The sequence below is a fragment of the Aotus nancymaae genome, unplaced genomic scaffold (genome assembly GCF_030222135.1).
Source record: "Aotus nancymaae isolate 86718 unplaced genomic scaffold, 86718_ANA_hifiasm-v0.15.2.pri h1tg000064l_1, whole genome shotgun sequence".
In the NCBI taxonomy this organism is placed as follows: domain Eukaryota; kingdom Metazoa; phylum Chordata; class Mammalia; order Primates; family Aotidae; genus Aotus; species Aotus nancymaae.
Window position 1 is genome coordinate 25,179,283 of NW_026988479.1, and position 27,507 is coordinate 25,206,789.

General features: G+C 54.0%; 1 protein-coding gene across 1 annotated transcript; it reads left to right on the forward strand.

The window, feature by feature from the left end:
* The first annotated feature begins 5,332 nt into the window (after positions 1–5,332).
* On the forward strand, positions 5,333–26,207 carry SLC6A7 (solute carrier family 6 member 7). The gene is made up of 14 exons (XM_012451313.3): positions 5,333–5,645; positions 9,417–9,600; positions 11,392–11,523; positions 11,717–11,951; positions 14,099–14,237; positions 15,640–15,774; positions 16,866–16,969; positions 17,098–17,222; positions 18,472–18,584; positions 18,707–18,838; positions 19,340–19,439; positions 19,636–19,736; positions 20,332–20,499; positions 24,567–26,207. Exons 1-14 carry the CDS (start codon positions 5,613–5,615, stop codon positions 24,774–24,776), a joined length of 1,911 nt encoding a protein of 636 aa, XP_012306736.1. The 5' UTR covers positions 5,333–5,612; the 3' UTR covers positions 24,777–26,207.
* Positions 26,208–27,507: the final 1,300 nt, after the last annotated feature.

Genomic DNA, 27,507 nt, shown 5'->3' on the forward strand with positions numbered 1-27,507 from the left:
GAAAGTCTAATTTTTTTGAACTCGGGAATCTGCTACCTGGGGCCTTCTCTCCCCAGGGGCTCTGGTGCCAGCTGCCTGCCCCTCTGTTTACTGTTCTGGGAGGTGACCAGGCCATAAAAAGTGCACACAGCCTGCCTGCCATCGCCCTTTGCTCCCGGGGCACATGATAACAGCATACAAGGTGGATCCCGGCCTGGCACAGGCCCCTGAAGCGCAGTGGGCACTTCTCTCTCCTCCTACCAGTGGCCTGGGAGACAGTGGAGCTCCATTAGGAATGGTGGACACCTGAGGCTTGGGAAAAGACCAGGGTTCCAAGAGCAGAGTGGGAGGGGCTGGTGAAAAGGTGAGTGGCACTGAGTGACTAGAGTTTTCTGATTGTCAAAAAAATGTGCTCTGTGACCCTAGGGTAATAGCTTCCCCTCTCTGGGCCTTCATTTCCGTATCTGTGACATTGGGGAACTTGTCTACCAAAAAGAAGTAACTCTGGTCAAGTAAGTTTGGGAAATCCTGCAGAAGCCACTCCTCTGATAGAGTCACCGTGGGTCATTAGCACATCAAAGTCTCTGACAAGCCCCGCAGCAAAGAAACCCCTTGAATTTTCTTTCATCTGGTATTCCCCAAGCTTTGCTACCTAGGAGGCCCCTACTCACACCTCCCAGCATCCCACTGAACTCCACACACTCTGCAGTGCTGGGATGTTCAGGCTGGAGGGCCACACCTCCGTGATTCAGTATTTAGCGCAGGTTTTGTAGTCAGATGGCCTGGATTTCAGCGTGACTACTTCCAAGCTGCAAAACTTCAGGCAAGTTACTTAGCTTCTTGGAGCCTCAGCTTCCTCATGTGTCACATGGAAATAAAAGAGCCTTAACTGAGCTTAGAATTGTGTTTCACACAGGGCCCAGCACATAGTAAGTGCTTGTTTTTTGCTGTTGTTGCTTTTGTTTTTGTGGGGTTTTTTTTTGAGATGGAGTTTCGCTCTCGTTGCCCAGGCTGGATTGCAGTGGCATGATCTCGGCTTGCTGCAACCTCCGCCTCCCGGGTTCAAGCGATTCTCCTGCCTCAGCCTCCCTAGTAGCTGAGATTACAGGTGACTGCCACCATGCCCAGCTAATTTTTGTATTTTTAGTAGAGACGGGGTTTCGCCATGTTGGCCGGGCTGGTCTTGAACTCCTGACCTCAGGTGATCCACCCACCTTGGCCTTCCAAAGTGCTGCGATTACAGGTGTGAGCCACTGCCCCTGGCAAGTGCTTGTTTTTGAACCACCTGCTCACTCACGGGACTGCTGCCTCCCAGTTTGAGAGGCTGGCAGGCCTGGCTGATGTTCTACCCACTTGAAGGAAGACCAGCCTGTCTCCGCATTAGGAAGACCTCTGCCTGGCAGGAGGTCAGTGGCCCCTCCTCTGATCGAGTCACAGTGGCGAATTTCCACATCAAAGGGTGAGCTGCAGCAGTTGCCCACATGGGAGGGCAGGAGGTTGAATGGGACCCACAGGTTGGGTTGGTGATCACCTATGGGTGTTTAGCCCCATGAAAAAGGAAACTCATCTAAGGCAATTTCCAAGCGGTGCAACGTGCTGCCTTGCATCTTATGAGTTCCCCGTCACCCAGAGTTCCACCAGAGATTGGGGTGTTGTAATGGCTCAGGAAAGAGACCCTGCAAGTCTAGTCAAATCTCACAGCCACCCCAGGGGTAAGAGGTATTCAGCTCTCCTGTCAGAAATGACCTGTGCTGCTTTGCATACAGTGACTTTGTGCTGGCCCCCCAAGGCCCACAGACTGCTTATGTCCTCTAGCGAATCAGAATTGTGCATGTCTGCACTGTTTACATACAATTTTAGGGAGTCCATAGACTCCTAACCCTATGTTGAGATCCTCAGTCTTATGGAAAAGCCAAGCCCATCATTGATTGCCAAGAGATTGGTGGGAACTAAGCAGAGCAATTGCAGCGCTACTCTAGAGAGGGATGCGCAGTTGGGAATGGAGTATTCTGAGAGGAGGTCTCCAGTAGCCAAGGATGCGTGTGTGTGTGTGTGTCCCTGTGTGTGTGTGTCCCTGTGTGTGTGTGTGTGTCCCTGTGTGTGTGTGTCCCTGTGTGTGTGTCCCTGTGTGTGTGTGTCCCTGTGTGTGTGTGTGTGTGTGTCCAAGGATTCGTGGGGCGGGTGGGCTGTGATAGGGGTACATTGATTAGAACAGGAGGACTGTGGAGCTCTGAGGAAATCAACCTGGCTCTGCGTGTTTGAGATGATCTGTCGGGGGCTGCAGAGCTGGGGAGCACAGCTGGCCTCGGCCAGGGCAGCTTTGGAGGGCAATCCTGTCCCAGCCAGGCCACTCTGGGATCACTTCCTCTGAACCACTGCAGATGGACTAGCAGCCTGGAACCTTGTTTTTCACAGTCGTCACTCCCTGGTGTGACAAAACACATGCTCTACTGTGATAAAATCTGAACATTTAAGCAAATTAAAAATGTTTATTTATATACATTTAAAAATATCTCCCTACATAATAAAAGGAAGTACATTTCATCTGACACTTTCCTTAAATCACGCACACACGTCTCCATTGCACTTCTGGTTTGATATGAGACCAGAACAGAGGGGAGAAAAGGGGGAAAGGGAGAGTGAATATTTACTATTTGGATTCCTAAGCAGTCATTTTGTCAAGAATTGTTCAAACCTCCTCTGGAATCGGGGAGAGGAGATGGTGGCAACAGCAATTGTCAAAGGTGCTTGGTCGCCAGACTCCTGGCTGGTGTATGATCATAAAATTCGAGTTTCAGTGGGTAGATTGATTTATGTGGATAATGTCTTTTTAAAAATTTTGGAGTTTGGGCTAGGCATGGTGGCTTATGCCTGTAATCCCAGCACTTTGGGAGGCAGAGGCCGGCAGATGCCTTGAGCTCAGGAGTTCGAGGTCAGCCTGGGTAACATAGCAAGACCCAACTCTACAAAGAAAAAATGCAAAAATTAGCCAATCAGGTGGCACACGCCTGTAGTCCCAGCTACTTGGGAGGCTGAGGTGCGAGGATCGCTTGAGTTCATGAGGCGAAGGTTGCAGTGAGCCAAGATGGAGCCATTACACCTCAAGCTGGGTAATAGAATGAGACCCTGTCGAAGGAAGAAAAAACAAAAGAAAGAAAGAAGAAAAGAAAGAACAAAGAAAGAAAGAAATGAAAAGAAAGAAAGAGAAGGAGAAAGAAAAAGAAGGAAAGGAAGGAAGGAAGGAAGGAAGGAAAAATCATTGAGTTTTGCTTGTTTTATGAAAGGGCAGACTTTCCCTATCAGGGCTATAGGAATGGAAAAGATTTGGCAGAGAGGTATGAGCCGGAGGGCAGGTCCTGGGTGAGGTCAGACTCCTAGGTTCAGACTCTTTCTTTACATTGCTGAATGATTTTGCAAGTCCTGCCCCTCTGGGACTCAGTTTCCCCATCTGAAAGGCCTGGGCCTAGACCCATTTGCACCTCACAGCCTCAGTGACTGCCATGGAGGCTCAATGGTCACCCCCTGATGTATCTGCTCAAGGGAGGCTGAAGTCTTGACTGGCTCCCTTCTTCTCCCCCAGGGCTGAGTCCGGGAAGTGGGGGAGCAGGTGCTGCTAAGAAGGGTATAAAGAGACCAGTCTTCTCTGCTCCTGAGCCAACTGCCTCACCCCTGCTCACTGTCCCTGTGGCTCTCTGTGCCTTCCAAGGGGTCTCATGAAACCCAAGTGCCAATGGGAGGGAGGGGTTGAGCAAGGCTGCTGCCTGTTTTATACAAGATGCACTGACAAGCCCTGGGTGAAGGATGGGGAAGGGTCCTGCCTTGGCCTCCTTGGATTCAGGAGCCCTTGGCTTCTGCCTCTCCTAGCCATGACCCACAGCCTTCCTGGCTTCATCTCCAAAGCCCAGTGCATGACTTCACTCCTCTGGGATAGTTTCCTCAGGTGTAAAATGAGATACACAAACCTGTCTTCCCACGCTGTTGGAAAGAATTAGAAATTAGATATTGGATGCAAAAATCCTTCATAATGCAGACAGTAGGGCTCCATAAATGCTTCTTTTCTTCACACTCACAGCCACTCTTGGCCCCATATGGGTCAGCAGGCCAGGGGCAGAGGAGACTCCTCCCTCCTGGGTCTGGAGAGCCACTGGCCTACGCTGTGTGGCTAGGCTCAAAGGGGAGAGCAGCTTGAGAGGACCTGGGCCAGGGGAGAGGTAGATTGGAGCCTGGCCAGGCCTTTACCCAAGCCCATGCTTTGACTTAAACCCCTCCCACCTTTTTTCAAGTTCTAGGGGAGGGAGAGAGGAAACTCTTATTCTCATTCCTCCCCAGAGACTTTCCCCATGTCACCTGATGGTAGGCCAAACAGATGTATGCGTAATATCTGAATTGGGACCCTTGTAAGAGTGAAAAGGGCATAATTTGTAATGTATATGCTGGTCTGCTAGTGTGTATCAGTCAGTCTCAGCAAACCAATGTGTGCCATTGCTCTAGCTCATAATTACCCATCCTAGCCACAGGCTCCCTGGACCCTCAGAACATTCTGAGGCAGCCATGCATGGGCTAGCTTGTGGCTCATTTTACAGATTTGAAATTAGAACTTTCCAGAGTCCGTACTGCTGCTGGACAGAAAAACAGTTACTGATGATCTAAGCCACAGATCACAGTGACACTGTGGCACTTGCCTGTCCCTTCTGCTCACCCAAACCTCCCCATTTCACTTTCATCTTAAGGAAAGGAGGGGAGTTGACGACCACTACTAGCCTAAAGGTCCTTGCAGCCTAACTCTGTCCGTGATGTCACTCATTAGCCCTGTGACTTTGAGTAAGTAACTTAGCTTTCCTGTCCCTCAGCTTCCTCATCTGTAGAATGAGAGTAACAACACCTGCCTCTCCAGGTTGAGAAAACAGGACATCTAGTTCAGGACCTTGCACATTTTAGGTGCTCAATAAATATTGATAGATTTAATAATTGGACTAATAGTGGCGTGGGCAACTCACAGTCAGTGAATAAATGTTAACTGAGCACTTACTAAGTGCCAGGCCCTTTGTGCTAGATGTTTTCTATGCTCCATCTTCCTGAATTCCTCACATTCCTGAAAGGAAGGTGAGATTCTTATCCCCTAAGGTCGCACAGCAAAGAAGACGCAGCGGGATGGGCTATCAGTGTCCAGACGCGTGACTGGCCTCCCTCGTGGCTCAGCTGTGGAAAGGGAGTCCCAGAGAGGGCAGGTCACTTGCCCAAGGTCACGCAGGAGACTGAGGGTTTCCGTCGCGAACCCCCTCCCCATTCGCTCGGGGCCCTCCAATCCGCAGCTCTGCGTGCGGGGGCGCGCGCATCCCCCAGCCGTCCGTCCGTCAGCCGGTCTGTCTGGGTGTCTACGCGGGCGCAGCCGTGCACCCTTCCTTAGCCTCGGGCGCTGCGCAGGGACAGACAAGGCGTTCGCAGCGCCCTGCCCGCACTCCACGACCGCAGCCGCCAGACGGCAGCGCCTGCGTCCGTGCCCGCCCCAGCCGGTGCGCGGGAGCCGCGGGGGCAAAGGCGCAGCGGCCGGCGGACCATCTCTTGCGCCCTCGCTCTCTGCACTCCGCTCCGGGGCAGCTAAGCTGCCAAGCCCCAGCCACCCGCCCTCCAAGATGAAGAAGCTCCAGGGAGCTCACCTCCGTAAGGTAAGGCACGGGGGCGGGGGCGCGGGGGCGCACCTGGAGGAGGGCTGGAGAGACCCGCTCCCATCGAGGCCCCTGGGGAGGATCTGAGGGCGCACCCAGACCGGCTTCGGGCTCTGGGGAAGGCCGGGCTCAGCTGGATTACAGGGAAGGTCAGGGTCACGATCTGCGCCCCACCTCTGCCCCCGCCATCTGAGGTTCGGGATGTAGTATGAGGGGAACCCTGGTTCACTGGGCCAGGCCTGTGAACAGGTGTCTGCAGCCCCGGGAGGCGCGGGGTGGGGGTTGCCGAGGCCAGGCACCCACCTTCCCCTAGTCCCAATTACACCCTGCTGTTCCCTGCCAGGGGCTGATTGCCAGGTGTGAGGGGTGTTGGAATACCTGAGCGTTGGGATGGACTCATTTGAGCTTGGGGAGGTGGGGGTATGGACCTGGCGGTCATCCATACTGAAGCAGGCTTTCTGAGCCTGCGGGAGGACTCTCCTCTTTCCTGCCTGCTCCTCCCCTGCCGGCATATCACCTGCTCCCTCCCCGCCCCCTGGGTTTTCCTGCTGAGACCCCAGGCTGCCCCTCAGCAGGGCTGAAGGGAGGCAAAGACAGGGAGGGGGCTACAGGAGGCCCGAGGATATGGGCAATGAAGATGGAAGCTGGGATAGGAGAGCAGCTGGGCCCAGACCTCAGGCTCTTCCCACCTCACCTGGCGGGGTTGGACCTCTCAGCCAAGCTGTTATCGTGTGGGGAGGGGGAATATTGGGGGAAGTTTTCTGGCTTGTGCCCGTCCTAACCAAGGAGTCATCTCCTGAGTACTATTTCTGCAGCTCCCACTTGTCTGGTGACTTGGGACAAGTTCATTCTCTAACCTGAACCTCGAAGCCAGCACCAAAGCAGGCCCCACTGGGTGTGTGAGGGGTGGGGAAGAATGCTAAAGAGCTGGTAGATGTGAGAAGACTGTTCTCAGGGGGTGGTGTTATCAACCGCCCTACACACACACACACACACACACACTCTCACACATACACTCACACATTCATTCAAGTTCTCTGCCCTCAGGCAGCTGGGATTGGAATCACTGTGGTGTGTTTTTTTTAATTCACTGACATCAGTGACTTCTTGGGACCATTTGTGAGTCTCTTGGGTCCTGTTTCCATTGCTTTCCACTCTCCTTCTCTTCTCTCTCTGCCCTCCCTCCCCACAAGAAGCCCTGTCCCTCTCTGCCACAGGGCCACACATTAGGTAAATAGCCATGTTTTGCTCAGTGCTTGCTGGGTGCTGGGCTGGAGGGTTAGCAAGTTTTATCTCATTTAATACTCCAACACTTCTGGGGGCTAGGTCTTAGTAGTCCCACTTTATAAATAAGGCAACTGAGGCACAGAGGGGTGAGAATGACTGCTCACCTGCAGGCAGGTGGGGCAGGGTTGGAATTAACCTAGAACCAGCAGGGCAGAGTGTTGGTTCTAGGTTGCTGCCTCCTCTCAGTGTCCCCTCCCTTGGTCTCAAGCAATAGGCAGGGAACGAGAAAATGCCAGGTTTCAGCAAAGGAGCAGCAGTGCTCAGAGATGAGCACTGGACTTGGAGTCAGGGCATCTAGGTCCAAGTCTTGGTCTGCCTTTAGCTAGCTGTTTGACCTTGGGCTTTTATCTCTTCTCGCCTGAAACTCAGTTTCCTAATCTGCACAATGATGAAGTTGGACTCCAGATTCCTATTGTCTCTCTCTGTCCTGAAGAGCCTTGCCTTGGGCAGTCTTGAGTCTCCCAGCCCTTACAGGTCTGACAAACTCAGGTGTGTGTTCCTGCGTGCCCCTGAGGTAGCGAGTGGGAGACTCCGGAGTAGGAACCTCACACCCAGGCAGGAGTATGAAGCAACTCATTCAGCTTCCAACCCTGCCCCAGCTATTTGATTGTTTTCTTCCGTCTCCCAGCCAGTCCCATCCTCCCTGTGCCAGCCTCCTGGGATTCACCCCATGGTGGGGTTGGGGACTCCAGTTGGGCTCCTGATTGGCTCAGCTTTGGAGGACCCCATCTCCTGCCCCTGAAGCAGAAGCAGGCTTCCCTCTGATTGGGGGAAGAGGGGGACGAGCTGGCAGCATCCTGCTCTTGGAACTCTTGTCACCATGGAAACAGAGAACCGGGACCGCTCCGTGAGCATGGAAAGGGCAGCTTCTCTGGAGGGATCAGAGGAGCCTCATTACCGGGACCTCCTGCTAACTGGCCAGAATGGTGCTGGGGGCAGGGTGGGGTCTCAGGGTGATAGGCCTGCTCACCACCCAACGCCAGGACCAGTGTCAACTGGCTGCCACCTCATCCCTCCCAGAGCTCACCTGGAAGTGAGAGGTTCCTGAAGGCTGATGCTCACCCAGCTGAAGACGCAGCCTCAGGGAAAGGGGCATTGGAGGGGAGGGGTGGGTTTTATGTAAGTCTGGGATCTGCCACTCCTGTCACCACAGCATGTCCATGATCACAGCTAAAGAACTGCCAGGCGTGTATTTGTTTCAACCCTTGCAGCCTAGTTACTTTAAAAACAGCTCTTCATGCTCTGTCATTGTCACCATCACCCATCTTAATACCTGGCTGTCCCTGTCACCATGGCCCCTGTGGCCAATAGCCAGCTTCAGGCAAAATCACCACTGTGGTCACCATCACTGAGAGTTTCCAAAGGGAGAATGCCCCATGGACCTCCCACTCACTTTGAAGCATGAAAGGAGACCTTAGGGACAGCTGGCCTCCACTCCCCTCTGCCCATGTGTCTATCCTCCAGGGATAGCAAGATTATGACTTTCTGAGACAGATCACGCTTAAGTACCTTCTTCCTGCTCATGAGCCAACATGCATAAAATTCACCCAGACCTCAGGCTCTCCCACCTGGCCTGGGGGGGTTGGACCTCCCAACCAAGCTGTCAGCGTGTGGGGAGGGGGAGTACTGGGGGAAGCTTTCTGGCTGAAAAGTACCAGTCCTAACCGAGGAGTCAGATCTTCTTGGTTCTCAGTCGGCCCATTTGAACCACGGAGCATATGTGGACTCCCTCCCTCGGGGAGCCCCAGGTCCCTCCGAGTCCTCTCCTTTCCATGCTGAGGGCTCCCGGCTTCTTCCTGTTGTCCTCCTATAACCTCTTTTCCTGAACCCCCTCCAGTCTGGCCACCTGCCCTTTGGACATGCTCCATATTGTCTGCATCTTTCTTAAAATACAGTGCCCAGAACGGAGTAGCCAAACTCCAGCACTGGTGGGTGAGGAGACCTGGCTTTTGCATCAGGAAGCCTTGGGCCCCAGACCTAGCTCTTCCACTCACCAATCTTCTAGAGACCTTGGGTATGTCATGACGCCTCTTGGATCCTCAGTTTTCCTTATGGTAAGAATGGAGCTTAGATGAGTATTCAGCTCAAAGAGTTGTTCTGAGAATGAAATCAGGTGAGTGAGATGTCTAGCACAGTAGGCACATAGTAAGTGCTCAATACACAGTAACTCTTACTAAGATCATCCTCATCCTCATCAAAATAGAACCACCCCTTGACCTGACCTCTGTGTTAGCCAAACTAAGGTCAGGGTAGCTCTGTTAGTGTCTACGTACCCTGCTGGCTCGGTAAGTTTGTGGTCGCCTAAAATTCTGAGCCTCTCGTTCTTAAGACTGGGTTAGTCCAGTTGAGAGTGCTTGATTATCTGGACTGATAGAGAGTGTCTTTTCATTTAGTCCTGTTCAAGTCCAGAGTCTTGTCTTGAGGTCGCATTTCTAGCCTGGCCTCAGTGTTCTCCCCCACCTCTTTGGTCTCTCTCATTGGCAGCCCGTCACCCCAGACCTGCTGATGACCCCCAGTGACCAGGGTGATGTCGACCTGGACATGGACTTTGCTGCAGACAGGGGGAACTGGACTGGCAAGCTGGACTTCCTCTTGTCCTGCATTGGCTACTGTGTGGGCCTGGGGAACGTCTGGCGCTTCCCCTATCGAGCCTACACCAACGGAGGAGGTATGGGCCTGAGGTCCTGTCGGGGGCTGTCGGGGGTGATGGGCCAAGGCCCTGGGGTAGAGTGAGCTTTTTGGTGGCCTCAGCCACTGTCTCCTAGGTGACCTTGGGCAGAATTCATTGAAAGCGGTTTATAGTAACCTGGGACTGGGAGGAGAGAGTTCACCCCATCTTGTCCTTCATATCACCCAGGCCCTTCCTTCCTCCCTCTCATCCCCGGGAAGGGTACCCACATGGTTCCCTCTCTAAGGCTGGCCACGCCTGCACGGTGAGCAGAGGGATCTGCCTCTGCTTTGTGATAAAGAGCTGTATCTGCCTGCTGAGGATCACTGCGCTTCCAGTGCTCTCCCCACCCCCTCCTCCCCCACTTCCTCCTGAGCCATGCTCCATCAATCATTCCCTCTCTTGAGTCTCCAATCTTTCCTCCTCTTTTGGTTCCTTCCACTCAGGCTGCAAACACAAAGTCTCTCCCATCTTAAACAAATTTCCTTTTGTCCCTGCTTCTCCATCAAGTGACTGTTCCAAGTCTCATTAGCAAAAGCTAAGGCTGAGCGCTTACCACCTGTCAGGCCCTGGGCTTGGCGCTTTCTGCACCCATCTCATTTACCCCCAGTGATGACCCTACTGGGTGGGCACCATGGATATGATGAGGTAGCTGGAACTTGAAGAGACCAACGTCCTTGCCCAAGGTCACAGGGTGGCAGAGCCAACATTCCAACCCAGGACCCCCTCCTCCCCAGCCAGTGTGCTCTCACCAATACTCTGCACCTCCTCCTGTCTCTAGCAAACTCTTGAAGGAAGCATATATTGAGAAAGTGAGAGAAATCCAAATAAGGCTAGATGAAGCGAAGAAAAGGATTAATTTACATGACTAGGCTGTGTGGGACTAGAGCTAGCCTCTGAAGCTCCAAGACCTTGATGCTACCCCTGGTGTCTCTCCACAAGCCTCTCCCCATGTCCCTACTCTTCCTCTCTGTGTGCTGGCCTAATTTTGTCCTGAGACAGGCTTCCTCCCTGCAGTTGGTGGGGGCAGGCCTCGGGGGGAGGTGGCCACAGACAACTCTGTAATGACTTCATCCTCAAATGGGTTTAGCAACCTGAGAGCTTTGCAGAACTGCTCTGTCTGAATGAATCTGTACAGAATTGCAGGGAAGGTCTCTCATGGGCCTGGCTTTGGCTAGATGCCCACTGGGGCAAGTGGAGAGGGCGATGAACTCCCTCCTCCCAGCCCCGGGTTACTATAAACCACTTCCAACTAATTCTGCCCAAGGTCGCCGAGGAGGGGGTTGGTCGATGTGACTGGCAGCCCTTCCAGAGCCATATGGTGGTGGGCAGTTCTCTAAAGAAGTGACTGCCAATATGAGAATCAAAGGGGAAGGGCTGTTGGGCCCACGGAACCACAGGTGGCAGTCACAAGTGTCTGAGGCGGCATGGTGGGGAGGGGCAGGCAGATAGAGTGGAGCCAGATTCTGAAGGGCGCTGGTTTCTGTACTGAGGAACCTGCACTTTTTTCAGTAGAAAATTCACACATTCTCTCCCTCATTCATTCATTCACTCCCTCAGCAGGCGTTTCTCAGCGTCTGCTCTGAGCCCAGCACTGTTCTGGGCACTGGGGCTCCAGAGGTGAGTAAATCCCTGCCGGCCACTCTGGCCCTCCGCAGTCTGGTGTAGAAGAGAAGAGAAGTGACCCATCAGGTGTGAGGAGGGGTCTGCAGGCCAGGGGAGGGGCGGGCTAGAGCTGGGCTTTTGTGGGGGCTGCCCTCAAGACGCTTGCTGACCACCCGCTCCCGGCAGGCGCCTTCCTCGTGCCCTACTTCCTCATGCTGGCCATCTGTGGCATCCCCCTCTTCTTCCTGGAGCTCTCTCTGGGCCAGTTCTCCAGCCTAGGGCCCCTGGCCGTCTGGAAAATCAGCCCCCTCTTCAAAGGTGAGGCCTCAGTGGTCCCCAGGGAGGGAAGGGGCTCCGGGTCTGGGGGAGGCAGAGAGGTGGCCCCCAGAACCCCCACAAGCTCCAGGTAGAGAGGGAAGTGAAACCCAGAAAGCTGCCAGCTCCCCGGAGGCCACCCCACCCGGCTGACAGGGTGTGGCCTGGGCAGCCCAGCAGCCTCTCCCCACACCAGGCGCCGGCGCAGCCATGCTGCTCATCGTGGGCCTGGTGGCCATCTACTACAACATGATCATCGCCTACGTGCTCTTCTACCTCTTCGCCTCCCTCACCAGCGACCTGCCCTGGGAGCACTGTGGCAACTGGTGGAACACAGAGCTCTGCCTGGAGCACAGAGGCTCCAAGGATGGCAACGGGGCCCTGCCCCTCAACCTCACCTGCACCGTCAGCCCCAGCGAGGAGTACTGGAGGTCAGGAAGCTGCTGTCCCCGCAGCATCTGAGGGGACCCTGCACCACTGAGGGTGGCCAGAGGGCATTCTCAGGGGGCTCAGCATGCATCGCCAAGATGAGCCAGATTCTGAAGGGTGAGCTCATCTTGGCGGTGCGTGCTGAGTTCATGTGCTGGTGGCAGGTGGACCCTGGCTTTTTATCCCAGCTCTCCACCTGACCAGCTGTGTGACCATAAACAATTTATTTGGTTTCTGTTGCTTTATCTGTAGCATGGGGGCAATAATACTAGGTGTCTCAGAAAGGTTGCTGTGAGGATTAAAGGAAAGGAAGCATATATAAATAAATTGTGCAGTCCAGTCTGGTGCTGGACTGGATAGTAGGTGCTCAATAAATACTAGCTGAGAATGATGATGATGATGATAACACTAATAGTAACATTTTGGAGTCTGTTTCCTCCTCTGTAACAGGGGTTGGTAACAGTGCCTGCTTCATAAGATATTATCCAGTCAATCATTTATCCACTCATTCATTTTTTTGTTTTCTGAGACAAAAGTCTTGCTCTGTCACCCAGGCTGGAGTGCAGTGGTGCAATCTCGGCTCACCGCAACCTCCACCTCCTGGGTTCAAGCAGTTCTCCTGCCTCAGCCTCCTGAGTAGCTGGGACTACAGGTGCACACAGCCATGCCCAGCTGATTTCACCATGTTGGCCAGGATGGTCTCGATCTCTTGACCTCGTGATCCATCTCCCTTGGCCTCCCAAAGTGCTGGGGTTATGGGTGTGAGCCACCACTCTCAGCCCATTGATTCTTTTAATAAATATTTATTGAGCAACTGCTATATCATAGGTAAAGCACTTAGCATAAGGCCAGGACCATACATAGTAAGGACCATCTAGACTCGTCTAACAGAGATAGATCTATAATAAAGAGTAAAGGATTGTCATCGGAATTAAACAACAGTGCAGGTGAAATCATTATCACAGTGCCAGGCACATGGTGGGTCCTGCTGGGAATGGTGTGTGTCAGAAAGACGTCGCACTCACCAGCCTATCCCAATGCCCCACTTTATGATCAAGAAAACAAAACCTTGTCACTGCATTCTGCATTTAAAAAAAAAAAAAAAGAAAACCCAGAGGTTTGCTCAGTATTGCTCAGTAGTTAGTGACAGAGGGAGTACTGACACTAAGGAGTCCTGATTCCTGATCCTGTTCTGGAACATTCTAGAATGTTCCAGAGAACACAGACCCTATATCCCCATCCCCTCACCTACAAAGGACTGCTGTTAGGAGATTTCTCCCAGAAAGGCTCTGTGCCTTGAAAGGTTTTGGTCTTTAACCTGCATGTAGTACACACAGTTCATTCATTTGTCCACTTCAAGTCCATTTGAAGTGTCCACACCTGCTGAAGAGTTTATCGGACCAGTGGGAAAGGATTGGCCTGAGTTTGCAGCTTAAAGCTGAAGGATTTGATGCAGTCACTAGCAGCTGCCAGGGCTCTCCATGGCCATGTCACAGCCCACTGCATGGGTCAGGATGCAGGCAGGACGCAGCTGGATTGTCAGAGGGCTTCACTGAAGGGAGTTTAGTGAAGGGACTTTTCAGAGGGTCACGGAAGCCACAGGGAAAAATGAAGCATCAGCGACTAGCAACAGGGAGACCTGTCATCACCCCTGAACCTAAGAGGCAAATGGGAGGGAACCGGGAGAGAATCAGAGCCTTGGAAGAGAGGCTGTCCAAAGAGTACAGTCATGGCCAGGCCCCAGATGGGGGGTGTGTGTGTGTGTGTGTGTGTGTGTGTGTGTGTATTGTACACATGTATATGCAAATACCCAGACCCTTCATTCCTTCCCCTACTCCAATCTCCCGCTGTTGCCTTCCATCAGCCAAACCCACACAGAAGTTGAAGAAGAAGGAAGAAGAGGAAGGCTGGTCTCGAACTCCTATCCTCAAGCAATCCTCCTTCCTCAGCCTCTCAAAGCTGAGGAAGGGGTGAGGTCTGGTGAGGCCAGCCTCCTGGGCCAGAGTTGGTAGAAGAAGGATGAAGAGGGACCAAGAGCGTGTCAAGTGGAGAACAGCAGTAGGACCTTGTGGGCTGGACATGGCTTGACTCCATGTCTGTGGAGCCTGGTGGGGTGACCAGGGGACACTGAGACCTTTGTCTTCCACAGCCGCTATGTCCTCCACATCCAAGGCAGCCAGGGCATCGGCAGCCCTGGGGAGATCCGCTGGAACCTCTGCCTCTGCCTGCTGCTGGCCTGGGTCATCGTGTTCCTCTGTATCCTCAAGGGTGTGAAGTCTTCGGGCAAGGTGAAGCCTTGTGAGGGGCTGGATGGGGTGAGGGCTTCCTAGAGAAGGCAGGGCATGGACTGAGCATGAGAAGATGTTGAGACTTCAGCTGGGAAGAGGGGAAGGGAGAGAGCATGGAGGCTGGGGGATGAGTGCTGCCTGAACAGAGACGTGGAAGTGAGGACACACAGGGGCTCAGCTGCTTTACTAGACTGGAAGCTCACCATGGCAGGGTCTACATTCAGATTTATCCTGACCTAGTGCTTGGCATTTTGAATGAGCTCAGCAAGAGTTTGTTGAACGCTTGGAGTACGAGTACACGAGTCAGGCTCTTTGAGATGCAGGTGACCAGAACCCAATTATCACACTCAGTTAGAAAGTTCTGAGGGTGTGTTTCAGGTGCAACTGAGTCCAGGGGGTTCAGTTAGCATCATCAGGAAGCTGGTTCTCTGGGTCTTTCAGTAATGCTTCCTTCTAGGTTGGCTTCCTTCTGAGGTTTCATTCTTCATGAGGTCACCCTAGCAGCTCTAAGCATACATCTAAGCTTGGTAAAGAGTTGTCTTTCCCCAGTTTGCAAATATCCTAGAATTGAGTCTCATTGGATGAGCAGGGCTGTGCATCCATCCCTGAATTAATCCTTGTGGCTGGGAGGATGGAGTGCTCTGCTTGGCTGGGCATGGGTCACATATCCACCCCTGGAGCTAGGAATGGAGTCAGCTCCATGATGGGAAAGTCAGGGGACTGTTATCTGAAAAAGGCAAACTAGAGACTGGAAGACAAAACCAAGGATGTCTACTTTAGGTGATGGAGGGCTGGAAAGGATAATACAGCCATTTTGAAAAAACTCAGAGAACTTCAGGATGGTTTGCCCTATCATTGATAAATCAGAACTTGTCTCCTCTGCAAGGTGCAGATGATACGAGTATGGTTTACAAGGAACGGAGCCATTCAAGACAAAAAAGACAGGGTAGAAACCTTATAGAAAGAGAGGAGAGCTTATGGTCAAAGCCAAGGCAGTGAGGATGTTGAGACCTGATGATGTTTGCTGAAAGAGTGGCTGGAGGTTTGGGGAAAGGAGAGAGGGCGGAGTGAGTTTGGGAATGTCGAATGTCTGAGGATGATGCATAGTGGGTTTGCAGGGGCAGGGAGTGGACACGGGGAGGAGGAGGCATTTATAATCAACAATGGTGGCCTGGACCAGGGGCTGCAGTGGAGATGGCCCTGGGAAGCAAGGTGATGGTGCTTGGCTGATGCTGGGTGTGTGAAGGGAAGAGGGAGCAAAAGAGAAGCCTCATGGATGGAGGCCGGTTCCTGGCTTGGGCTACCCAAAGGCTGGGGAGGCAAGTGACACAGATGAATTTACAGGGAGTGGCACAGAAAGAAGTTCCCTGATACCATTGGCTCCTCACATACTATCTCTCAGGTGGTGTATTTCACAGCCACGTTCCCCTACCTCATCCTGCTCATGCTGCTGGTCCGCGGAGTCACCCTCCCAGGGGCCTGGAAGGGCATCCAGTTCTATCTCACCCCTCAGTTCCATCACCTGTTGTCTTCCAAGGTGAGCCCCTCAGGGTGGGGTGCAGGTGGGGGTCAGGCCTGAGCTGGAGAGTGGAAAGAGGGCTCCCTGGGACACCCCAGTACTAGGCACTCTGCTCAGCCCTTCTTGTGTCTTTTTATTATTTATTTTTCTATTTTTAAATCGATAGGTAAAATGTTATGTATTTATCATGTACAACGTGATGTTTTGAAGCATATGTACTCGGAGGAACTGTGAAATCCAGCTAATTAGCTTATGCATTATCTCACATAATTATCATTTTTGTGGTGAGAACACTTAACATCCACTCTCTTAGCATTCTCCAAGAATACAATATAGTGTCACCAACTGCATATTATACTTCATTTATGATCCTTAACAATCCTATAAACACTATCCTCCTCATTTTACAGAGGAGTAAACTGAGTCTGGAAAGAGTTTTTTAATAAGCTTAAGGTCATACAGCTAGGGGATCACAGAACAGGGATCCCAGCCCAGATCTGTGTGACTGTAAAACCCAAGGTGGGCATTAGTGACGATGGTGATAACGATGGTACTGACAGCCAAGGTTAACATGTATTGACTGATGACTGTGCCTGACCGTGCCCGAGTGTTTTGCATGCATGTAGTGATTTAATCCGTGCTCCTCCCATGAAGTAGGCACTATTCGTATCCTCTCATTACAGATGGGGATCCTGCAGTTTAGAGGGGTGGCCTGGCTTGCCCAGGCTGCACAGCTAGAAAGTGGTGAAGCTAGGGTCCAAATCTGGGTCCCAGGACTCCAGAAAGAAAGTAAAGGGGTTGTGCAGGCTTATTGCCAGTACAGATCCCCTGAACGCTTTCCGTTAGGCTCTGTGTGCTTCAGAACTGGATCGAGCTTAGAGATCATCTTCTAAATCCTGGGTGGGAAACTGAGGCCTGCAGAGGGGAAGGGACTCGCTCACATCCCACCGTGTAAGTGTTGGGGCAGGCTTTGCTCGTGGTCCATGTCACTTGTGAGTGAGGCTCGTGACCATGCCATCGCTGGACCTGTCACACCGTCTTCATTCACCACCTTCCTTCTCTGTTCTTGACCCTCCGCACACCCTCCCTTTCCATCCTCCCCGGCACAGGTGTGGATTGAAGCTGCTCTTCAGATCTTCTATTCCCTGGGTGTGGGCTTCGGGGGGCTCCTCACCTTTGCCTCCTACAACACGTTTCACCAGAACATCTATAGGTCAGTGCCCCACAGCCTCCCAGACCCGGGGGTCCAAAGCAGGGAGGAGAGTGGCTGGCCAGGGAGGGCCTCACAGGCTGAAGGGAAGGCCCACTCACCCTGGCCCGCACCTGGACTTCTTCTGGTAGAGACACTTTCATCGTCACTCTGGGCAACGCCATCACCAGCATCCTGGCTGGCTTTGCCATCTTCTCCGTGCTGGGCTACATGTCTCAGGAGCTGGGCGTGCCTGTGGACCAAGTAGCCAAAGCAGGTGGGCAGGCTGCCAGGCCTCGGTGGGGTGAGCGTGTGTGTTGGGCAGAGCTGGGGCTGGGCTGGTGGACCAGCAAGATGGTGGATGGGGGTCAGGCACGGTGGCTCACGCTTGTAATCCCAGCACTTTGGGAGGCTGAGATGGGCGGATTATTTGAGGTCAGGAGTTCAAGACCAGCCTGGTCAACATGGTGAATCCCCATCATATTAAAAATACAAAAATTAGCCAGGCATGGTGGCGCATGCCTGTAATCCCAGCTACTCAGGAGGCTGAGGCAGGAGAATCGCTTGAACTCAGGAGGTGGAGGTTGCAATGAGCTAAGATCAGGTCACTGCACTCCAGCCTGGGCAACAGAGCAAGACTCCATCTCAAAAAAAAAAAGACCATGGATGGGTATGTCGTGTGTGTGCATATGCACACATGTACATGCAATGGAATGTGTCCGAGCTGGTCTCTGGCAGTCCATGTGCAAGGGGCTGGGTGAGCAAATGAGTGTGCATTAGCCCATGTCTGGAGGTAAAGGAGTTTCTGTGCAAGATTGTCCTGTTTTGTGCCTTGGTTGTACAAATAAGTTCTATTGTGTGTTGAGGTGTCTATGTGCAAGTGAAAAGGGTAAGAATGATCTTGTGAATCACTGTGTCTTGTGCCAGTGGATGCATGTAAGTGTGTGTGTTAGTGGGATTATTTGTACCAATAATTGTGCACATACATTTATTTCAATGAGGTTTTATATTGGGGAAAGGAGAGAGGGCAGAGTGAGTTTGGGAATGTCGAATGTCTGAGGATGATGCATAGAGGGTTTGCAGGGTCAGGGAGTGGACACGGGGAGGAGGAGGCTTTTATAACCAACAATGGTGGCCAGGACCAGGAGCTGCAGTGGAGATGGCCCTGGGAAGCAAGGTGATGGTGCTTGGCCGATGCTGGGTGTGTGAAGGGAAGAGGGAGCAAAAGAGAAGCCTCATGGATGGAGGCCGGTTCCTGGCTTGGGCTACCCAAAGGCTGTGTTTGTTTATTCATGCAGTAATTAACTGATTGATTCTATCATCAGCCTATGTTTACTGAGCACCTCCAATGTGCTGGCCTATGTCCTGGGAGTTAAGGAAGTGTCAGGGGGTGCATTTAAGTGGTCATCTCTGGGTTAGGCTAAGCAAGTGGCCCAAATGGGTGTAAGTGGCCGTGTGTGTCTGAGCGTACATATGAGAACCCACCGCATGCCCCAAGCTGCTGACCCCATGTGCCCTTGGCCCAGGCCCTGGCCTGGCCTTTGTCGTTTACCCACAGGCCATGACCATGCTGCCTCTGTCGCCCTTCTGGTCCTTCCTCTTCTTCTTCATGCTTCTGACACTTGGCCTGGATAGCCAGGTGAGCCTTATCTATGGCAGCAAGTACCATGTGTGCATGTGCGTGTGCGTGTGCGTGTGCGTGTGTGTGTGTGTGTGTGTGAGGGGTAGAACTCTGACCCCCAGCCCCTCCTCTCCCCCCAGTTTGCTTTTCTGGAGACCATTGTGACAGCGGTGACGGATGAGTTCCCGTACTACCTGCGGCCTAAGAAGGCGGTGTTCTCAGGGCTCATCTGCGTGGCCATGTACCTGATGGGGCTGATCCTCACCACTGACGTGAGTGGTGCTGCAGAGAGGATGGCAGGTGGGCGGGACAAGGGCAGATGCCTGCCTGCAACAAGATCTCTGGCCCGGGAGAGCAGTCGCTGGGCCCCTTCTGTCTTCCTCTTTTCGAGGAACCTAGACCCTCCTGGGCCCTATATCCCAAGGGAGGCAGCTTGGCCTTGTGACCTAGAGTCCTGGCTTTGGAAACTTAGTCTGCAAGATCTGAGTTCAAACCTCACTCCTGCACTTGCTGAGGGGGCTTCAGGATAAATGACTTCCCCTCCCTGAGCCTGTTTTTCCTTGTCGGTGAAAGGAGGTTTCTATAATAGACGGCTGTCATGGGACTCAGATAAGACGAGGCCTAGAAGGGCTGAGCTGGCAGCCAGCTGTCACCCTGTCATCTTGTGTTCCCAGCCAGCATGGCTGCTTCCTGCTCACTTCTTGCCAAGAGAAGGGGCTGCAGCAGAGAGCAAGGCCTGGGGAGGGGACACCAGAGCTGTGCTTGTGTTTTAGGGGGGCATGTACTGGCTGGTCCTTCTGGATGACTACAGCGCCAGCTTCGGGCTGATGGTGGTGGTGATTACCACATGCCTCGCCGTGACGCGGGTGTATGGTGAGAAGGGCCATGGGAGGCGGAGTGGAGGCTCTCCACGGTGGGAGAACGGGCGTCTACCCTGAGGCCCCCCAGTACCTGGGTCCCTGGTCCTGAGGGCCAGGGTTTCCAGCGGGGACAGTTGGGGTAGAGGAGGGGCTGCTGGCGCTTATGGGGCCTGCTGGTGGGGCCATTCCTCCTCCCCTCCCCTGTGCAGGTATTCAGAGGTTCTGCCGAGACATCCACATGATGCTGGGCTTCAAGCCGGGCCTCTACTTCAGGGCCTGCTGGCTGTTCCTGTCCCCAGCCACGCTCTTGGTAACTGCAGCAGGCGGGAGGGTGGCTGGGTGGGGCCCCAGAACTGAGAGCAGGAGTCCTCTCTGCACATTGAGTCCGGTAGGGCCACCGTGGCCCACAGTGAAGGACTGTGGGGTGGGTACCAGAACCCTAGTCCATCCCCTCCCCGTGATGTCCCCAGCTTCCGTAGCTGTGCTGGGCATGGCCCTAGTCCCATTGGTTAAATGGGTGAGTCTTTCCCAAGCCCCAGGGCCTCAGGATTGGAGCCTTTAGGCTGTGCTTTCTGTCTTGGGGCTGGAGCAGCTCAGGGATTGGGGTGCTTCAGAACTGGGCTGCTGTGGGTCTTGGTGTTGGGTCTGGCTCAAGCTTTGCAAGGGCTCCAGAGATGGGCCACTCCAGTTCCAGTACAGTTTAGGATCCTGGGTAGCTCTGGGCTGGAGTGTCTCAGGCCTTGGGCTGGCACTGGACTGGGCTACCTCGGGCCCTAAGGTATTTTAGAGAAAAGCCCACAGTGATGCTGGGATCACTGTGCTGGATCACTGGCACTAGACTGGGCTACCTCGGGCCCTAAGGTATTTTAGAGAAAAGCCCCAGTGATGCTGGGGTCACCCCGCAGGCCCTGCTGGTGTATAGCATCGTCAAGTACCAGCCCTCGGAGTATGGCAGCTACCGCTTCCCGCCCTGGGCTGAGCTGCTAGGTATCCTGATGGGCCTGCTGTCCTGCCTCATGATCCCAGCTGGCATGCTGGTGGCTGTGCTCCGAGAAGAGGGCTCGCTCTGGGAGGTGAGTCTGCCCACCCTGCCCACTCTCAGCCTTCCTGATCTGTGGTCTGATGCTGGGTCCCCCTGCTGGAACAGAAAACACCTGCACCCACACCTTATCCAGCTTCTTTGAGCCTGAGGAGACCCACCTGGGCTGAGGCAGATTCAGGGGCTGGAGTCCTGCCCTGTGGCACTCTGTACCACGTGAAGCTTTGGGGGAGGGGCTGGCACAACCCAAAGACCACTGTTCACGAGGGACCAGCCCCAGGTCCCACCATGGGTTGGGTTGGGGGATCGGGTCTTGAACTCAGGTTACCAGCCCAGAGCTTGCTTCTGGAACTCAGGGTCAAATGGTGACAGTGAGGGAATCCAGAGGGCAGGCTGTCACCCTTCTCCTGTGCCCAGGAGTCCTGTTGTGTCCCACTGGTGGCCCAGGATAGATGACGGTGTGAGTCCTGCACATGCCTAGGGTTCTGGGGAGTGACTCAGATAAACAAACAGAGTGCACTCGTTTGCCATGGGGTCTGAGGCCTTGGAAGAGGGGAGTAGTGACCTTTGCAGGCCAGCAGAAGTGGTGTGGTCTGAGCCTCACTGCACCCTCTCAACACTGAGCCCTGCACTTTTGCCGCCGCTGGTGTGGTGTCCTCCGGTGGCAAGAGACCGTCATCATGAATGCAGCTTGAGTGAACCCGATGGACAGCATCCAGAGAGAGCATGGAGGCACCCACAACACACACACCCCACCAGAAGTGTGCTGGAGCCAGCTAGTACTGGTTCATGAGAGCTAATCCTTAAATATTCAGGAATGTGTGAGCTAGGCGTTAAATCATTGGTAGCTAGAAATTGGCAATGGTGGAGATGTTTACACCACAGAAAATGGCTACAAAGCGGGCCTCCGCTGCGCCCGCTTTCTGCTTACCAGCACATTACTGCCTCCTCCGAGTCCCCCACATAGCTCCCGCCCCTCAGCTAATCCCGCTACAAGGCTCCACCTGCAGGGGTTGCTCAGAAGCAGAAGTGGTTTATGCCTCCCCCACCCCGCTGACAGACCACTGGTGCAGCTCAACGTCTAGCCTCTGCACTGTCTCCAATTGCTGTGTGACTTGGGGCAACCTCCTTCCCCTCTCTGAACCTCAGGAGCTGCACCTCTGCTCCTTGCTTGAGAGCCAGGGTACCTGCAAAGGGAAGAAAGACAGGGGAGTTGCTCAGGGTGGAGGCTCCAGCTCCTAGGAAGCTCATGTTCCCCAAGCCATGCTAACGAGCCACTGGGAATGCCGGGCTCCCCAGCAGTCACCACTGCCCTGCTGCCCTGCTCCCTGTCCCACAGCCAGGTAGAAGAGGCATGTTTTGGGGACTCAAGAGGAGTGGTGGGCACTGTGGAGGAGGCATTCCCCAGCTCAGGAGTGCCAGCTTCAGAGGCCAAGGCTTCCAGCACTCACCCTAGGATCAGAATCCTGCCTCTGCCATTTGCCAGCCTCATGGCCCTAAGCAAGTTACTGCACTGCCCTGAACCTCAGCTTCTCTGGCTTTGTTTTTCTTGTATTTATTCATTTTTTTTGAGACAGTCTTGCTCTGTCACCCAGGCTGGAGTGCAGTACAGTGGAGACAGTGAGCATAGTATCCAATAGGTAGTATTTTTTTTTTGTCGTTTTTTTGTTTGCTTTTGGAGACAATTTCACTCTGTCACCCAGGCTGGAGTGCAGTGGCACTATCTTGGCTCACTGCAACCTCCACCTCTGGGGTTCAAGTGATTCTCCTGCCTCAGCCTCGCAAGTAGCCAGGATTATAGATGCCCACCACCACGCCCAGCTAATTTCTGTATTTTTAGTAGAAATGGGGTTTTGCCATGTTGGCCAGCTTGGTCTCGAACTCCTGGCCTCAAGTGATCCGCCCACCTCGCCCTCCCAAAGTGCTAGGATTAAGTTTCTCTGTCTTTAAAATGGAGACAGTGATACCTACTTTTAGGGCTGCTATGAGAAGAAAAGGAGCGTATCAGTATAGTCTGCATTGTGAAAGGCAGAAAAGCAAAATATTGTAAAGGTTCAGGATGGGGTCAGGATGGGTTCAAATCCCAGAGCCACCACTTCCCACCTGTGTGACCTTGGCCGACTTAACTGATCTCTCTGACCTTTAACATTCAGATAATAACAGTGCGGGCAGATGATAAAAGTAGATACCCCTCTCATCAGGACACTATAGAGATTAAATTAGCCAGTGCTCAGCACAGAGCTGGAGTGCAGTGGGTGTTCAGTTTTACACCAGGGTTCTCACAGGGGGTGATTTTGCCCTTGCGGGACATTTGGCAATGTCTGGAGACATTGTTGGTTGTCATGGAGGGGAGAGGGGCACAAGGGGGGGATGCTCCTGTCTTCCAGTGGACAGAGTTGAGGGATGCTGCTGAACAACCTTCTACACACAGGACAGCCCCCACAACAGAGAATTCTCCAGACCAAAATGTGAGGGCACTCAGGAGAGAAACTTTGGTCTGAGCACCCCAGTTTTCAGCTGGAAACAAATTGAAGTCCTTGTTCTCAGGGAGCTTATATTTTAGCGTGAGAGACAGGCAATAAACAAATACACAAAGGTAATTTTGCACTTAAAAAAAAAAAGAAGCCGGGCGCCATGGCTCACGCCTGTAATCCCAGCACTTTGGGAGGCTGAGGTGGGCGGATCACAAGATCAGGAGTTCCAGATCAGCCTGACCAACATGGTGAAACCCTGTCTCTACTAAAACTACAAAAATTAGCTGGGCGTGTTGGCGCATGTCTGTAATCCTAGCTACTCAGGAGGCTGAGGCAGGAGTATTGCTTGAACCTGAGAAATGGAGGCAGAGGTTGCAGTGAGCAGAGATCACGCCACTGCACTTCAGCCTGGGTAACAGAGCAAGACTCTATCTAAAAAATAAGAAGAAGAAGAATACAGGAATAAATGAAGAATGGTACTTTGGCCCAGGATGGTCAGAGAAGACCACTCTGAGGAGGTGACAGACCTGACTAAACCGACAGGGTGATCCACGTAGGTATCTAGTGTGAGAACATTCCAGGCAGAAAGGCAACATGTGCAAAGGCCCTGGGGCAGGGGGCTGGCACGTTTGAGAACACATGGAGGCCAGTGCTGCGGCTGGAGCAGAGGGGGGTCGAGAGAACTGGTGGAGCTGATATCAGGAGGTAAACAGGGCCCAGGAGCTGGAGGCCCTGGTGCACACTTCAGATTTCATTCCCAGTGAGATGAGCAGCCATTGGCAGGTTTCTGAGCAGTGGGGTAGCATGCTCTCAACACATCTTCCTAAGTATCACTGTGCTGTGAGTACCGAGCTGTGGAAGACCCCAGGTGAGGGCATCACACATGGTGTCTCCCTTAGCCCAGCGGGCTGCCCAAATGTTAACTGCCTCGTTTCTTTAAGGACACAGGGGCTCTCTCTTCTCCCTGGCAGGGCAGGCAGAGGGCTTTGGGAATGTGGTTGACTCTGTAATCTCCAGGCTTAGTCATCATCTTAGTCAGCATCTTCCATCCATGGAAACTGGGGCTCCACAAGGGAAAGGTCAGAGGCAGAAGGAGGCAGGTCGGGGCTGGAAGGAACCAGGAAAGCCAGCTGCAAGCCCACCTCAGTTCTCCTGGTTCATGGCTCTTTTCCAAAACCCCCCAGCTCCTTAAGACTCAGCGTTTAGGGGAAGCCTCCTGGATAGGCACTCAGACGCTCAGAGGAGGGGCCTGCCACATAATTATAGCAACAGCCGCCACTTCCCAGGCCTTACTCTGTTCCCAGCACCCTGCTAAGTGCGTCATCTCAGTGCCTTCACAACAACCCTATGACGGGCCTGGGATTCCCAAGTTACAGATCAGGAAGCAGAGCACTGAAAGCCAAGCGGCATTGCCAAGAGCCATCCAGCCTGAAGTGGTAGAGCAGGATTCTCACCCGAGCAGGTGGATCCCTCCCCTGGGGATGTCATAATGCCCCCTCCCCCGGGGGGCTGTGGCCAGGACTCACCAGGTGATGTGGTCAGGTCTTTGCTGGGTGCCTGGCCACAGCGAACCCTCCACCAGCGCTGCCTGTTTCCTGTTTTCACTGCTGTCGTTGCTTTGCTGCAGCGGCTCCAACAGGCCAGCCGGCCAGCCATGGACTGGGGGCCATCGCTGGAGGAGAACCGGACGGGCATGTATGTGGCCACACTGGCTGGGAGCCAGTCACCGAAGCCACTGATGGTGCACATGCGCAAGTACGGGGGCATCACCAGCTTTGAGAACACGGCCATCGAGGTGGACCGCGAGATTGCAGAGGAGGAGGAGTCCATGATGTGAGGGAGGAGGCAGGTGGGCAGGAGGTCCTGCCCAGGACCTCACAGTCCCGTCTTAGAAGCCTGCAAAGGCCAGCTGTGCCCTCTGGGATTCTGAGAGGCTGTGGGAGGTTGCCATAGGGATGCCAGTCCCCCAGTGGAAGTCCCTCCTGCAGCCTCTGCCTCTCCTGAAACCTCTGACAACCCCCTACACACACACAGACATACTCAGACCCATCAAAGCTGAGAATGATCCAGCTCAGCCCTACTTTGCAGACAGACATACTGAGACCAGGAGGGGAGGGACTTGCCCCAGGTCACATGGCAGAGGGGACTTGACCCCACAACTCCTGACCAGCCAGCTCCCTTTCCCATGGGGCAGCTGGCACCACCTTCTCATCTCTCTTCAGGGCCTACACTCCTCCCTTTTTGCGGGGAGCCTGTCCCCACACACCTCAGCACAACCAGAATCTTGAGCTGGGCAGGGAGGGTCAGGGCCACAGAGGTTCTCGATGCTCTGAGGCCCTGGGGATCAAGGGTCAGTGAGTTAGGTGGGGAGAAAGATCCCTCGGGGCTCCTGTGTGCAGGCCTGAAGGAGGTGGGAGCTCAGGGCCCTGGAGGATGGGGAAGGTTTGCAGAGAGAGGAAGAAGAGGGCAGGGTAGGGAGGAGCTCTGGGCCAGAGGATGCTGACCTGCCTGGGCAGAGACCAAGAGGGTTGGAGACACTGGTTTTACCAGATTACAGGAGGGTTCAAGCCGGAAGGAAAACTAACAGGGGGAGCCAGGGCTGATGGGGGTGGGCAGGGATTTGCATGATGAAGAATATCATTCCGGGTCTATGCAGGGGGGATCGGAGGGGACAGGGTGGAGTGAGGAGGCCTGTGGAAAGTGAGAAAGAGGTGCTGGTGGCCTGAGCCAGGGTGCTGGGGCTGCAGGTGGGGAAAGGAGGCCCCAGCACTTCAAAGAAGGCCACCCCTTCACCCACTGGACCCCAAGCTGCACAAGCTGGGGAGGTAGGAAGGGTCGCTGTCAGGGCCCAGTGCCCCTCTCTTCCCATCTCCCTTGTCCTGGTGGCCTTCAGTGTCTCCTCCAGTTCCAGGAGCTACGGGGAAGCTGGCCTTGGTTATTGGTGACAGGACAGCCATGAGACTAGGAAGCAGCTCACACACATGGCTAGCTGGTCCCAAGGTCACCCACCCTGCTCCAGGACATGGGCCCTGGGCCCGGCGTTGGGGTAGAGCCAGAGGGCAGAGGGTAGCCCTTGGTACCATGGGTCCCTCAGGGAGGAGGGTGGGTGCAGCAATGCCTCAGCATGGCTCATGCACACAGCATTCTCCCTCCTGCGGGAGAGGGCTCCCCCATGCAAGTGTGGCCGGCCTCTGTGCCTGTTTCCCGCTGCGTCCCCCCATCCCCTTGTGTTCTGTTGGTTTATTGTTAATAAAATGAGGTCATGCTCCTTACCCTGTCTCCTTACTGCTGAGAGCCATGAGGTGGGCAGCACAGGGCTCCCCAGCTCCCACTGGACGGGGAAGACACAGGCTCTCCTGGCTTCTGCCCTGGCTCTGACCTTCCCCTATGGCAGTGGGGGGCGGGGATGGGTGGGGCTCAGAAAGGAAGACAACTCCAGGCCCTTAGAGACTACTAAGGTTCCCTGTTATACAGACAGACAAACTGAGGCCCATGGAGGGAAGGAGACTTGCTAAAGGTCACCCAGTCAAACCAGGCAGAGCCTGGGGCAGCGGGGGCCCGCAAAGCAGACCCCGTGAGCATTCTCCTTACTCAGGCCCACCACCTTCTTCCCTCTCCCACTCCTCAGCCCTGCCAGCAGGTGAAGGCTGGAGCTAAGACCAGGACGAGGAGGAGCCAAGAGTTTCCCAGGCCGGAAGACTCTCCGGGTTCCACTCACCCCCTCCTGGCAGGGCCTTGTCATATAAAAGAGCCCCAGGGTCTTTCAAATGCGAGGCGCAGGTGTTTGCAAAGGCTTTGATTGGGGGTGGAAAGGAAGGGCGGCTGCATATTTCAGATATTAATAAATTCCCCCTAACAAAGGCCCAGGCCCCCCTCCCACTCCTCTTTGTTTGGGGCTCTGGGTGGGGGGAAAGAGATGAATTTGCTAATTTGCAAAGCATGTGAGAATGGCCTTCGGAATTCAGGTGCTTCTTCCCACGGGGCAGGCTCCATCCAGCCCTGCTGGCAGCGCCCTGGTCCTGAGCCTTCTCCGCGTGCCGTGTCTGGGAAGGCACGGGCATGGGGCCATGGACTTTCAAATATTCCTCACCAGGCTCTCGGCTGCAGCCAGGTGTCCTGGAGTCAGGAATGGAGCATCATGGGAGTCCAGGCTTCCCTTCTCCGCAGATTCCAAGTGTGAGGTTGGAGGGTTCTAGGAGTCCGTGGGTCCCACCAGCTTCACTTCCTCCTGCCCCCCGCTACCCCTGCCCCACTCTTGCCACTGGGCCTGTGGTCCCTGTCCTGCCCCCCTGGCCCAGTCTCCCAGTTTCTCTTGCTTTTTCCATTTCCCCTGCTCTCAGACAGCTTTTCCTGCCACCCTACCTTCTCCTCCCTTCGTTGGCAGCAACATCTCCCAACTGCCCAGTCCTGATCCTTGTATTGACTTTCGGTCTCCCTGGCTCAGAACTGCCACCAGCCTGACCCTGATTACAGTGGAAGCTGACTGGGGAACAGGGAGCCCGCAGCTCAGAGGAAACATCGGCCCTGTCTGGAGTAGGATCCCAACCTGCTACCCCTGAATACCCTAC